The sequence below is a fragment of the Pangasianodon hypophthalmus genome, chromosome 8 (genome assembly GCF_027358585.1).
Source record: "Pangasianodon hypophthalmus isolate fPanHyp1 chromosome 8, fPanHyp1.pri, whole genome shotgun sequence".
NCBI lineage: Eukaryota > Metazoa > Chordata > Actinopteri > Siluriformes > Pangasiidae > Pangasianodon > Pangasianodon hypophthalmus.
In genome coordinates, this window is record NC_069717.1 from 26,897,829 (window position 1) to 26,913,420 (window position 15,592).

Below are 15,592 nucleotides of genomic sequence, written 5' to 3' on the forward strand. Positions count from 1 at the left end.
GCGTGTTTGTAGCGGTCCCGTGAGCTTTACGTAATCCAATTGGTGGATTTTATATGAGCATCGTAGCAGCTCTCACACTTTTTGGTCGCAATCTATGATTTTTATCCAAAATGGCTACACGAATCCAAGTGTGTAGCTGAGCAGTTGAGGTTCTTGTGGTTATGGGTAAGTTTTGGGATTTGAACTTGCAACCTTCTGGTCACACCTTGTGATTTTATTTACTCCTCTTCTTTACATGCAGTTTGCATGTCAAAATTTTCAGCAATTTTACTGTAAAACAAAGTGAAGGAAAAGATGATTAGTTATGAAATTCATGGAAAATCCTCCTATATTATCACTCTTTAATCCACAAAAAAAGTTAAAGAATTGGGATTTTATTTGTTCATTTAAGATATACACTGTGTCTTAAATTATTTTCTAATCTCTTGCCCAAAACAAAACAAAACAAAAAAGATTTAAACTTGGGAATACAAAAATATAAAGAGAATCATTAAGTGCCATATGCAACATATACATCAAGAAGTATTTTACAGGAAAAAAAACGTAAAAAGAATCAAAAAATTATCCATTTAGAGAGCATTTTACATCCACAATCACAGACTTTCATCCACTTTTACAGAAACATCTCCGCTCAATGTCACGAAACTTTTTTTTTAACACTTTCCAAATTCCTTTCATACCAACTTTACTTTGTCCATCGCTACAGTTTTCATTCGCTCCAGTCCATGTGAATAAAGTCACGTGTGACTTTGTCTTGTCATTTGAGCATCTCATGAACTTCTTACCCAATTTCTTTACCTCATCTTAATTTACCGTATAAAACACATCACGCAGATTCAGGTCTTTAACGTGGTACCTCAGTTTCATGTATAAAATCCGTCCATTCGTTACTTTCATGTACAGAAATGACGTCCTTCACGTACGCCAACGTACGCACACCATTTTGGACACTAAATATACATTTCCCACACAACGAGCCACGAGAAACATCTGTGGATTAAGAGCAAAAGTCATGATTGAGTAGATTCTGAGTGAGGTAAGAAATCGTAACGTAAATTTTAAAGTTGTACCATAATTTAGTGTTTCTAATCCAGATGTTTGTAAGACAAACACAAAACACCGCAACATCCTTTCGACGTGCCTGAACTTGTGACGTGGCGGAGATCGTTCCCTTAGAAGTGAAGCAGCGTAGTATCTGAATCCCTCACCATCCTCCTGCCATATTTACCACCTTATATCAAAGAACATTGTCAGGTGGTGGTGTATTTTCCTGAGTATAAGACACATCTGCCCCAAAATCTCCCAAAATACTGTCTGGATAGAATTATATTTTCTGTTTATCATAATAATGTGTATACTTGTGACACAATTTTATGCAGATTAATTATGATGCAGCAAAGCGACAAATCCAAACGTTTGGTTCCAATAAATTGCGAAAATATGTCCAAATTCCCCTTTTCTCTGCTCTCACAAATTTAGTTCCTGTCTGGGTTTGAGTAATTTATATTTTAGACTTTTAGACTGAGTTGCCAACATTGCTAATGAGATTCTGGAAGGTAGAAACAAAATACAAGATTTTCCCACAGAATCTCCTAGTGCATGTCAGTGGACAAGACGGCTCATTTTTTTTTTCCCCCAATGTGAGTAAAAGTCTGGTATGAACGCTTCTTAATACTAGGTAGCTCCTCTAATTGTTTACCCACCAGTGATACCACAGTCCCGCCCACTTCTTTTCTGTTGGCTCGTGATTTCACAGATAGCATAGATAAACAATCGAAAGTAAGTGCTACTGGAAGCAAATGCATTCTTCATGTCTGGCGTCCTTTCCCCTTCAGTGAATCGCCTTTTCTGCTAGGTGTATTTTATTTGCGTTTGGTCTGATTAGCTAAAAATGTTGGCCCCTCTGTGGCAGAAACGTGTGGTGACGTCACTTATCACTTGCAAGATTAGGGGGAATTTTTTATTTATTTGTTTAAGTGTCTTATAGTCAGAAAAATACAGCACCACTGGTCTCTCAGTTTGGAGGTAAATCCTTTCCTTCCCTCAAATTAGCTGGCTGGAGTGTTAGTGATTTGTAAACAAAACTTGCCTGGACTGAGCTTCCAGACTTTTGTGCTGAAAATCACTGTTATTTCTGGACTCAGGTAAACTTGAGCTTCTGTCTCGACATGTCCACTCTCTATCGTTCAACTTCAGCCAGATTATTAACCGCAGGTCCAGAGTCATGAGTGAAAAGGCACTTTGCTTCAAGGCCATGTTCTTGGACCGCTTCAAATAACCGGTGTGCTACAAACTCCCACGTCTCTTTCTGTGATCTGTATAAAAACATTGGTCCAATCTTTCAAGTGCTCCTACGCTGCCCTCAGCTCAACCAAAATCACTGTAGCCAAAAGAAGAAAGAAAAAAAATTTCTTAGCAAAAGTGCAATCAAGCATTTATACAACTCGCAGAAAGTTGTACTATTCCTGGCATGATTTTTTTCCCTCGTATTTCTGTACCATGCCATAGAGTTTTGAGGATATTTTTTACAGCATTGTTTTATTGAATCATATTCTTTATAGCGGAGTGTAATGGCAAGAACAAGTAAACAGACAAAAGAACAATAGGTTTAACCCACCTCCCGACTGCAAAATAAAGATGAATTGCTACCTTATTGAAACTGCTCTGTATACAGATTCCATCACTCACTTAATATATAGTACCAACTTCACCAGAGACAAAATAAACGTCTCTGTCACGTCCTTTCCTCCCTTTCGGGGAAGTCTGTAGTCGTTCTGTTACACAAGTCGCCCATTTCTCCACCCAAGAGGAGTTTTAGCTTTGTGATGGTGAGTTTGCACAGTAGTGCGTCTCAGCATGATGGGCGTGTCTCACAGCTCCTCGGTGTAGATGATGCAGGGACTGCCGTCCTCGCTCGACTCCAGCCTCACTGTGGACACGAACCTGCGGCGTCCGGCGGCGTTGGCGTTGTAGTGCAGCGTGGTGCGGTAGATGTTGCGCGCGTGTTTGGGGTAGACGATGGCCGTGCTCTGGTAGCGAATGGGCCGGTGCCGTGGCAGGAAGTGAACCTCTGACTTGTAGCTGCGCCACGTGTGGTTCTGCAGCGCCACCACCGTCTCGCTGTAGGAGTTTACCGTGGGAACCCGTGCACAGTAAACCTCATCACGGTAGTGCCGGTGTGAGTCGTACTTCACCTCCGAGCTGAACCTGAACACACAAGCCAGAATATTTAATACAGACTGCTCGAGTTTTGATGTATATTAGGCTCCAAAGAAATGTAAATCCACCACCAAGAGCTGTTTTTATAATCCGGTTTGATTCCATTCCAGCGGTTTTTATCAACACGAGTCTGATACTTCCACTGACTATCAGATCAGTGCAACAAATATATATATAAAAAAAGTAATTAAATTAATTGGAGCAAAAATATGAATTAGTTTTGAACATGTCACAGACAAGTATTGCGTCACAAAATATAATAGTCCAGTCCTGATATGCAAATGAAGAACATGCAATGCTGAGTTACCAGAGAAGGGGGAGGGGCCCATGTAGGATGGATATGTTACTGGTATTACTCATTTTCATATTTCATATTCAGAGAATCTGAATTTAGTTTTTTTTTTCTGTTCTCTAATAACACTTTTTGTAGCGACTACAAGGAGATTAAGGCTTGACTACCAGTTAAGTGTTACTACCAAAACAAAGGTTTAGCGAAGAAAATAATAATAATAAATGAAATATATGTGGTTGTGTGGGAAAAACCCGTTCCATGTCACTGTGGCTGAATTCCAGCAAACGGCCAAACACAACAAAAAAAATCTGGTTTTCACTAAAATTGGGTATTTCTGCCATACTCTGACACTTCTACTTGAAGAAAACAAATATATCTTTCTCCAAAACAATGTGGGATAGTTCTACTTTTACTATTTACTATTTAACTTCTTGCCTTAACCATGCTATCTTCCTGCAGCGATCCTGCTGATTGAACCTGGTGTCACAAACATTCAGTCATTCACAAACATTCAGTCATTCACAAACATTCAGTCATTCGAGGCAGTAGTGAAATGGACCTAATTTTTTTATCAGTTTAATAATTTAGTTTGTGATCAGATAACAGCTGTCAAAATGTCCGATGTGATTTTCTCCCTTTTCACTTTTGGGAGTAACTAGACTTTAAAATGCTAGAACTTGACTTGTGGTTCATTTGTGGTTTAGTTACAGTTCAGTTAAGAATGTAGTTTTCAGAACAGTATATAATATTAAAAAAAATTTCACCATGTGAAGATTTATATATTTATATATATAGTGTCACAAGAATTAGAAAAATAAAGCAGATGGTGTGTGAACAGTATGTTAAGATTAAGATCAGTTTCATACAAGGATTCCTGAAATAGATACACATTTCCTGTGAAAATAATGTATTCCTGAATAAGACTAATCTAAGTAGCAGATGGAGCAAAAGCAGTTCTTGGTAGTGGACTCAGACTCAGACTTCTGGCAGAAATCATTAGTGCTCTGTGTGTGTGTGTGTGTGTGTGTGTGTGTGTGTGTGTGTGTGTTTACCTCATCTCTGTGGTGGGTCTAGGGTTCACCTCGATGCTTTCACCGAACACCACGGGGTGCATGCGTGACTTGACATCTGCACCCTGAGAGTTCAGCAGCAGGTATGGAAGCTGCACACACAGAAAAGAGTAATGTTAGTCTACTGCATCATCTACAACAGATATACACTTCACATACTGAGACTATCGAGACGTCTTTACTTTCCGTTACATACTGTATGATAAATACTAGCGATGTAACCAAATACATTACTCGTAATGAACAGATAATGTCTGGTAAACGAATACAAACACAAATAGTAGGAACGCTACTCGTTTTTGTTTTGGGGGTTTTCTTTCTTTCTTTTTTTTTTTTCTTTTTAGAAAGCCTGCCAGTTGAGACTTGTGGAAAAAAAAAACATACAGCATTCATTCATCCTTAGTAACTGCCTGGTCAGGGTCTTGGTGGATCAAATAAGGCTACTAGTTTGTTTAAATTGTGGGAAATAGAAACGCTATGAAATATCGTATGCTGGTACAAACAAAAATAATAACTGTGATAGCAGGATTATGAACCCCTTCTGGCTTAAACCACTCCCACTTTGGATTTAAATCTGAATACAGATATGAATATTTGGAGCACTCTAGCTCTGCATTACATCCCTAGTAAATAGACAGCTGAAATTCTTTTGAAATTAATTTGTTAGGCTTGCTGTTTAATACTATTAACACTATTTTATGGAAAAATCAAACTGTCAAACAACAATAACGTTCAGCTACAATTTATAGAATCGCGTCAGTCACACTGTGTCCCAAACCACATCATGTACATAAACTGTTTAAGGAAACGCACGCATGTGGAGGACTATTTTGATCTGTGTTGTGACTAAGCAGTGTCTGGTGGATGGCTCATTCTGTTTGTGTAGATATATATATATATATATATATATCTCTGGTAGTCATACAGTGGTCGTGCTCTATGTGTGTCGGTCAGCGACTCCACCTGCTCCTGCAATAAGTACTGCGCTTGCTACATACCACTCTTACACACCCCACTACTCACCGTGTCTGACTAGCCCTCATAAAACTCAGTGCTAGCATTCAGAACTAGTGTACTACAAAAATAAAAACTGGGTTGTCCATGGACATGTGTATTACGAAGGAATTACTAATGTTATAACAAATATCTCTGACATCTCCACGATGAACAAGCAACACATTTCATGAAGACAAAATCAATTTGTGAATACATACAATGAAGGGAAATAAGTATTCAGACAGTTGTTTTTATTTAATATACTTCCATATATCCACTTCAAATTTACACGATGTCTTTTGACTTGAATGAAAAAGTATGTATTCATGAGCATAACGAATAAAAAGATATATGTTAAAAAACAAAACTGATAAGGGAAAAACTACACAGACACCACAAACTACCATCATTAGTACTTTGTAAGCAAAGCTCTTGCTCTTGTAATTAGCTTTTTGCAGAACTGTGGTTCAGTTTTGGTCCGTTCTTCTTGGCAAATCATCTTGAATTCCCCAAGGTTATGATGTATATGCTTCCAAAAACAATCTGATTTACATGAGGTGTAGCAACGGAGATGATTGTGGCGCAGTTCATTGTTTATTGTTCTCTGTGTAACTGGTTGTTCCTGCTGCTTTCAGGTCATCCTGCAACTCTTTTCGACTGACTGCTGGCTTCTCTCTTACATTCCTTATCATTAGTCTGAGAGCGCGTTGTGAAATCTTGAGTGGGGCGATTAGTTGTGGTTCCATGAACTTTCCATCTGCATATTATCGAACCAGTTGTACTGACAGGCATGTTTAAGGTCTTTGTTTTGTAGCCTTTTCCATTCAAATGTGTTTTTTAACAATGTTGTCCCTGCTCCTTCACCTTGCTACTTGTTTTATGAAATCTTTCTAACCAATGGCAATGTCTTTCATAATGACACTGTTTTTTTTTTTTTTTGCAGAAAAATATCCAGAACTTGACTTATATGTAAACGTTTATATGTAACCTTTATATATATTTAAATATAGTGTCTGAATGCTTTTTTAAAATTCTTTTTTAAATACATCTTTGTTTATGCTTATGAATACATTTTGTGTTCACATTTATAAGTGCAAAGTCATTTGCAATTCCTTTTGCATTGTTGCCATCATTTTGTAAATCACTTTTAAATGTTGAATTTATTTGTGAAGTGTTGAATCAGCATTTGTCGATCAAGTGAGCGTTCAGCAACATAATTTTGAGGCGTTCCTCTATAAATATACATGTTTTTATCTTCCACTTTGGGCGACTAAAAGCAGTATATGGGATCTTTTTGTATTTGGGCAGTAAAATTTGTTCAGATGTAAAATTCAGGGGTAAAATTCATGTATTTGTGTCTTGTACAAATTGTCTGCCATTGAAATTGCTGAAATACAAGACGAGTTCAGAGATGTCTTCGGATAGTGATGTCTCTTATCGATGTACATATTTTCTCTACATACTCCATTCATAGACCTTATCACCATGTCATGCTCTACACTTCCTTTCTCAAAGGCGACAGTCTACGTCTTTCCTAAACACACTTTTAAATGTTGAATTTATTTGTGAAGTGTTGAATCAGCATTTGTCGATCAAGTGAGCGTTCAGCAACATAATTTTGAAGCGTTCTTCTATAAATATACATGTTTTTATCTTCCACTTTGGGCAACTAAAAGCAGTATAAGGGATCTTTTTTGTATTTGGGCAGTAAAATCCGTTCTGACAGGTATAAAATTCATGTATTTGTGTCTTGTACAAATTGTTTGTCTGCCACTGAAACAGATGAAATACAAGACGAGTTCAGAGATGTCTGCGGATAGTGATGTCTCTTATTGATGTACATATTTTCTCTACATACTCCATTCATAAACGTTATCACCATGTCATGCCCTACACTTCCTTTCCCAAAGGCAACGGTCTACGTCTTTCCTAAACACACTTTGTGCTCTCGACTGACAAAATGAATGGAAATGTCTAAGGCTCTAAATCAATGGCTCTCTTTGTGAAAGGGTCACGCAAACCAAGCCCACGTCGTGCATGGCAGATCAATGATTGAGTTAAGTTACTGTGGGTTTGCCACATCTGTTTGCTATCTCTGCCGCAGTGGATTTTAGATTATGGCCTTTCCACAATGGCAGCCCTAACACACACACATACACACATCAGAGAAAGAGTCTCGTTGGAGATTAGTGTGTGTGCTTGGCTTTGTGCTGCTTAAGGAATCTTTCCTGATAATCGTGGCTGTATAAATGAATTGCACATGTATTAAAACAAAGAGTCACATATTATTACAGTGTGTTGTGTGGATGTTATTCTTAAAGCAGTAGGGACAGAGAGGAGAGTTCCTTATTAAGTCAGCAAAGAAGCTGGTGAACACGTTATCATATGAATTATACACATACTGTCTGATTTTGTTTTATATGAGGATTTCTCAGAATGAATAACTGATTTGTCGTCACTTTAAAGTCGCTGTGAACTTTATAACATATTGAAAGTAATGAAATACACTATATGGCCAAAGGTTTGTGGACACCTGACCGTCACACCCATAGGTGGTTCTTCCCCAAACTGTTGCCACAAAGTTGGAAGCACACAATTGTCTAGAATGTCTTTGTATGCTGATGCATTACAGTTTCCATTCACTGGAACCAAGAGGTCCAAACATGTTCCAGCATGACAATGCCCCTGTACACAAAGCGAGCTCCATGAAGACATGGTGTGTTAAGGTTGGAGTGGAAGAACTCGAGTGTCCTGCACAGAGCCCTGAGCTCAACCCCACTGAGCACCTTTGGGATGAACCCTGAACGCCGACTGCACCCCAGGCCTCCTCACACAAACTCCCACAGCCACGCTCCAAGATCTAGTGGAAATCCTTCCCAGAAAAGTCGAGCTTATTATAACAGCAAAGGAGAACTAAACTTGGAATGGGATGTTCAACAAGCACATATGGGTGTGATGGTCAGGTGTCCACAGACTTTTGGCCATATAGTGTAGGTTCAGAGGAGTCGTTTGAGTGCGCAGTGTATGAAAATGATCATAAGCATGAGAGGCTGAAACTCTCATTCGAAAATGAGTGTTGACTTGTGATAGTTATTGCATCATAAAATGTAAGAGTCTATCAGGTTCCAATATGCAAATGAAGAAAGTGCAACACCAGTTTACTATGACAGTGTAGGTTTGGGGGTGTTTCTAGTTTGCATATTCATACATCCGGATTTCTAGATGCCCCAGTTCCCTAGATATATTTCAGATATGTGAAAAACACAGAATCACAACTGTCTGTCTAGTTTTTAACCCTAAAAATCAGAACCTTCGAAGACGTGCGTCCTGTTTCTTGAGACAGTGCAGAAATAGTTTTGCGTGAAGTTAAATAAGGTATTCTTGAACTATAAAATCACTTTTACTTGTTTGTGATAGAATAGTTGAATTGTGATAAGGAAAACTGAGCAGTTCTTGAACCCTGAATGACTTGTGTGCTGGAAGCTTTGCTTGTTGGAGGTTGTACAGGAGGCCAGCAGTGCACACCTTTAATTATAAACTGTGTGGTTGTTTGTGTTTAAAAGGTAGTGAAACCTGCCCAGAACATAAAAGTTAATGCTATACTACAACAGAAATAAGACTGCAATCAAATGTAATTATAAGGCATTGTACTTTGTCAGATTTGTAGTGCGGCAGCTGCAACAACAGCAGCAGCAGCTCTCCTTTCTCCTCTGGAGCACGAGCACAAAGTCAGCTCAATGACAGCCTCTGCTGTTTATTAACTCTCCCAAACACACGCAGCGGGGAGAAAGTCCAATTATGCAACAGGCTGCAACAGCCCCTGGTAGCTCCACTGCGCAAAAATAGACCAGGGAGATTGTTCTTGGCTGGCATAAGCAAACAACTCCAAAATAGACCTGCGGCCATGTGAGAGAGAGAGAGAGAGAGAGAGAGAGAGAGAGAAATACTAAAATAAAATAAAGCCTTCACGAAGCAGGCATGTGCACGTTGTCCTGCTTAGCTGGAAAATGCCAAGCACAGCAAACAACGATGCCTTTGTGCGTTTCTGTTTTCTCTTCGAGTTTACTTGATCCTAATAAACAGTATCACAGGGAGGAGTATTTCAGAGATCTCTCCACAAACCGCAATGTGAAGCGCTGAGCCAGTTTTATAGGCCAAAACGTGTCCGGAGAAGGCAGGATTCTGATTTCTGTGTTGTGTAGATGAAATAGTACTACAGATAAAGCACAGAAAAGAAACAGAACCCTTGTGTTTTCTTTACACAAGGGTACAAAATAGCATTTCACAACAACATAACCTAGTCTAAAAATGTTACAGTTTCATGGTATTAATCAACCATTTAAAAATACGCAAGCTGGTGGTGAAAATTGAAGCTCATTCATTATGAAATCCCTTTACATATCCTTGTGTATACAGAACAAAAACAAAATGGGAAAACAAAGATCAAATTTCATAATTGTTCTGCTTTCTTTCCTGGCTTTTCCAGAAAATCTCTTACACTGTCAGTATTTATCACGTTGTTGTTATAAGCTGAAAGAGAGGGCAGCTGTGAGGAAAGGTGGTATGCTGAGCAAAAAAAACAAACAAACATAAAACAGAAACAAAAAAATTCTAACATGCAGCAATGCCTAGTTAAAAATAAATAGTTGTTTGGTTTAGTTTTTCTGTGTTTGATAGCCGCTGTGTATAATAAATTTAGGAACATGCTAGGAGCAGCAGCAGAGGTAGCAATGTATCGTGCTTACAGCAGTAACCGGATTAAACAAACACAGTGCAGTCATGTCCCTGCACAGAGAAACTGAGGTTGCTGTAGTAGGATTTATAGTCCAGAGGGACAAGGTTGTGACATTTTTGGGGAGTCACAGTCAGATACAAAAGGGATGAAAACCACTGGGGTAAGGCACTTGATGGGGTTAAAAAAAAAAAAAAAAAAAAAGCGGAAATGCACTTTGACCTGTATTTTGAGTCTGGAGTGAGGTAACTGTCCGAACATACACTGTGTCGAACCAGGTAAGATGACCGAATTGTAACAATATAACTACCTGAACTAATGCTAAGGATAAAGTAAGTGTTTTCCTAATGCTGTGTGTAAATCTGAACCAAAATGATGACGCTATTGGCTGTCTCATTTCCAATGTCTTTTATCCACACTCACCTGTGCTCACACACACACACACACACACACACACACACACCCTGGCCGTTAGTGGTATGGAAAGAGCTTTTAGAGCTTCATTTCCATCCGGCTTGCTCAGATGAAAAGAAGCCAAATTGGGAATTTTAAAATCATTTGTATTGTTATAAAATCGAAACGTGCAGCAGCAGGCAATGCGAAGCAGTCAACCGAACACAAGCGTTAAGCTCCTGGTGTTGTGTTTGCTTTCTGCACAAGCCGTTAGAAGCTTAATCTCTAGGCAAGTGCGAGCATGCATGTGGAGCAGGAGGAAAAATGTACTCATTTTCTACAGGACTAAACGACTGCATATAGACACAAAAGCACGCTAACACCGTTCACAACAGGGCCAATGTCCGCACAGGTTTTCAGTCATCCAGGACTTGTTATAATCTTAAAGTCATAAAGAAAATGTGATTGCTTTCTAACTTGTGGATGCCCAACATGCTGTACAAATAAATAATTACTGACTTTTTACAATGTCTACAAGTAACCCTCAACAAAGATTAGCCATAGTGTTGTCTTGGATGGTGCTTTGTGTGATAGTTTACCAGTTTTCCTGCTTGAACATTCTCTTCAATCTGTGCAATGACGCAAACTGCCTACTTTGTAATGGGGTTGGTTGTAAAGTGGTGGCCCTGTCGTTAACGCTATGGATCAGAAGGTTGTGAGTTCAAATCTCAGCACCACCAAGCTTTCAAAGACTTTGAAATGATTTTTTTTTTCTTGCGTACTCGGTGACAATCAAACCTGCTCATTAGAATATTAGACCACACCCCTCTGAGAGTTCTCAGCTCGCTCTGTGTTTTTTTGGCAGATAAATTTAAAGATGGTGGAGATTCTTGCGTAATGATTAAGCCAGGTGATTTAAGGGAGGTAAAGAGGTCCAGGATTAGTTGTGAATGGCTCCTGGCTGGGGTCTGTTAGCTCAGGACTGCGTAACCTTTTCAGAGGCAGAAATAAGAGCTGAGGGAACGCCGATCAGCGCGTGTCCTCACACATTGTAACGTGAGCAGTCGAGCAACACTACTAAAGGGTACGAGTGTGTGTGTGTGTGTTGCTTTGCAGTCCAGAAAGCATGTGCATACACAGTGTAAAGGGTGGACATAAGAAAGAAGTGACAGAGAGAAATGGGCCCTCAGGTTAACCTAAGACAAGGTCAACCTGCTGACACAAACACGCAAGCAAACATTCTTTCTCTCTCTGTTTACTTCTCGTCCGTGGCCTTTTAATAAACGCATTTCTCTTCTCTGCCGAAATCAAATCTTTATCATTATGACCGCCTAACCTTTTTATGACCTCGTGATTGTACGTGACTTTAGAAAAAGGCTTCAGTCAGAGCTGCATGTGCAACACCCGTGAACAGAGTGTTCACAACATTGCTGGGTGTGTTGTATATTGCAGCATATTGTAATATTTTATAACAGATAATATCTCTACATTTCAGTGCAGTTCAATTCTCCAATCCTGCGATCTTATCTTTCTTTCTAACATTTAAATGTCTCCAGCACTATGAGTCACAGCTCCAGTTACTTTTCCATCTTCTCGAATCACATTTTGATCACAAAATCTAATCCTCATGAAGACGGTTTTAACAGCAGCCGCTGAGGTCTCTTACTGTCTGCAGGAGCTCCGGTTGCATGAATGTACAATAGTTAAGAATGGCATGTGCTCAGGAAGCACTTTGAGGCTGCAGGCAATGTTTTAGATACAAGGACTAAACTCAGCATCAATCATCTAGATGGGGAGTTTGACGGTGCTCAAAATATTTGCCAAAGCTTAAATGCTGAACTTCTCATTTTGCAGTAAAGAGATTCAGATTTGGCCGTATGTCTGACTGTTCCACTGTATCTGGACTTGGTGACTACTCCTCAACGTGACTAGGCAAGACTAAGGAATAGACTTCATTCCTTATTATTGCAAATGACATCTAGCTGAAAGCCACGCAGACTGAGACCCATGGGTCTCAAAAATACGTCTGAGGTTGGGTAGAAGTGTGAGTGAATACCAGAAAGCTTAAGTGTCAACACAGACTGATGAAGAAAGGATGAAGGGAAAATCTGAATTAATATATTCAGACTGTGTGCTGTTCATTATAATGACTTCTCACTTATTATACCAGGCTTCCTACAAAGTTTGGATCTGGTTCACACATTCAGCCAATCAGCATCTCGGAATCATTTTGAGGTTTTCCACATTTGATTCAACAGCCATCTGTGGCCGGGTGTCCAAGAGCGCAAAACTGGTGGTGCTCTCTGGGTGGGAGGGATGGTGTTACTTCTCCCTCCCCTGTCAATCAGAGCGAGACCAGCCAATCGTGTGTATCTCTGAGCTCATGTATGCGTAAGAGGGCAGATAGCGCTTTCCACCGATTGCAGCAGTTTGAGAAGCTGTAGTGGCTTCATATGTCAAGTAGGAATCTGTCGTGTGATGGGGAAAGCTAGCTAATGGGTGGGAATTGGCAGAAATGACCAATTTGGCAATGTTTCCTATTTCTCATCATTTAACCTTAACATTGCACAATGTTTCATTTTAGTGTTTCCTTCATTAACAAACACTATGAGGTAAAACATGTATGTGAAAAACACTAAACATACATAAGTGAAATTTCAAATGAGTAGAGAAATTTAATGTTTCTTACACAATTTGGTCGTTCCTTTGTGTAATGTCCTCCATGAATAGTTTTAAATCTTTTTATCCTTTTCTGGGTGTTTGGGGCATGTGATCGCTGTTTTCCTGACTCTTTACTACTCACACCTTTATTTACTGCCATAAGTAAATGTGCACTGACTGACACCTTAAAGAAGCAATACATTTATTAGAGTATGTCAACAGGGGTGGGTGCCCCAGTGGTACTGTCTGTTTTGCATGTTCTACCCTTATCCATGTTGGTTTCCTCAGGGTTGTCCGGTTTTCTTTCCATCTCCCAAAAACATGCTGGTAGGTTTGCGTGAGTGTGCATGATACTCTGTGATAGACTTTTATGTATTTACTTATTGAGCTATTATTGTAATAATAAGTATTATTATATCAGGATCAGCATTGGTTCAAGAGTTCATACATCTGTGTTTATTTATTTATGACAGTATGAGATCGTTTCTCTGCTCACCAGTTTGCCTTCTCGGCCCTCCTTCCTCCAGTACATTCCTCCATGGTGGTCGGCGGTGATGGGGGCGCGAGGCTCTGCGGTTGACGGTGAGAGTGGACAGAAGGGTGGGCTCGGGCTCGGTGGAAGCCCTGAGTCAGGACTGTCGAGGAGCCCCTCACGGCTCTTTCCCTTCAGACTCTCCTCCATAGCCTGCAAGTGTAGATGGCCCACCATTTCCACAAGACCAAATAAAGAGTTTTAAAAAAAAAAACAGTGTCCCCAGGCAAGTCTTTGAGGAAGCTTTTTGGGGTGGCTTTTTTTTTTTAAAGAAAGAAAAAAAAAATAATTTTTTTTAAATAAATTTTTAACAAATCCTAAGTATTTAAGCCTAAAAATTCAGTCCAGGTCCACAGGAAAATCCCATTTCAGTCACAAGCTGAATGCTGAAACGCTCTCCTCCTCTTCCCTCTGTAAAAAAATGATATTATTTAAACAACAACAAAAAAACAAAACAAAGAAACCATACATTACAAGACTTTTACTGAAAACAAGCAGCTGATGAACAGAAAGCGTTCACTTGCTCACTGAAGCTGACGGTTTACTTCATGGAACGCACGCGCCTGGAATTCGGGGGTATTTAAATTTTAAATTTTAACGGTCATTAACGGTTTTTTTCTGAAGGGTCCCTACAAAATGTACATTAAATTTGTGTTACACTTTTGTTATTGTTTTGTTTGGATGTCCTGTTTAAATCTTTCTTACATAACATTTCAATATTAAACAATAGTTTTAGAAACACAGCATCGATATTTTTCAGTAGCTACTGCGGAGAAGTTATTTAATGCATGAATTAATTTGTTTGTTTGTTTATTTATTTTGGTTAGACAGCGATATCAGCGGTAGCATCGCGATATTTACTTTGGGGGTATTTGAGATATGTCAAGTATATCGCACTAACTGTAACAAAACCGCACTGATTGTGAAGAAGTATCCGTTTTTTATGTGGTAAAAGTGAAAAAAGTGATAATAAACAGACTATTAGTGATATTTATAGATAGTTAGTAGGTAAGTATTCTGATACACTGTGCATTTACATCTTTGGTTTGTGTTCAAAGTTGCCAAATCGCTCATTATCTTCATTTCCATTTAGTCCCACACACACACACACAAAATAGTCATGTGGTTACATTTAGCTGAAAAGTAACTGTGTGAAAGTGTTACCTTTAATTAGGAAAATCCCAACCGGTAAAATAAATCGGTTGATTTCCGACGCACTCTGTTCATATCCAGTGGTGAAATCAGCTCCGATTAAAGGGATAAAATCCAAACGAGCAACTGAGCACAAGCTCCACTGGAATCAGCCACCTCACTCTGACAATATCCGCCGAGTTCTCCTCCAACACCTGGAGAGCTCTGTGTGTGAGTGTGTGTGTGGATATTCCTCTCTGTGTCCGCTCCTCTACACTCACTGTGTGTGTGTGTGTGTGTGTGTGTGTGTGTGTGTCTCTTTAATGTGACTAACTGCTTTCTGCACCTGAACATTTAGCTGTAATTCAAACCCGCTGCCGCTAGAGGGCTCCAAACCTCCAAACCTGCTTCCACACTACAGGAACTGCAGCTCCATCCGAAACCGCATAGTATCCTAACAACCAGTGACCTAGAATATATAATAATACGTAGTTTAATATGTTTGAATGCCCTTATTAAAAAATAGCAGGCTTGCATGAGTTTGCTAGTTGCAAAAGCCCCATGCC

General features: G+C 39.4%; 1 protein-coding gene across 1 annotated transcript; it reads right to left on the bottom strand.

Annotated features, from left to right (window-relative positions):
• Positions 1-358: 358 nt before the first annotated feature.
• Positions 359-15,326, bottom strand: rflna (refilin A). Its single transcript, XM_053236463.1, has 4 exons — positions 15,060-15,326; positions 13,860-14,306; positions 4,564-4,673; positions 359-3,207 (listed from the first exon to the last, which is right to left on the bottom strand). The coding sequence occupies exons 2-4, from the start codon at positions 14,070-14,072 to the stop codon at positions 2,871-2,873; spliced, it is 660 nt and encodes a 219-aa protein (XP_053092438.1). The 5' UTR covers positions 14,073-14,306; positions 15,060-15,326; the 3' UTR covers positions 359-2,870.
• Positions 15,327-15,592: the final 266 nt, after the last annotated feature.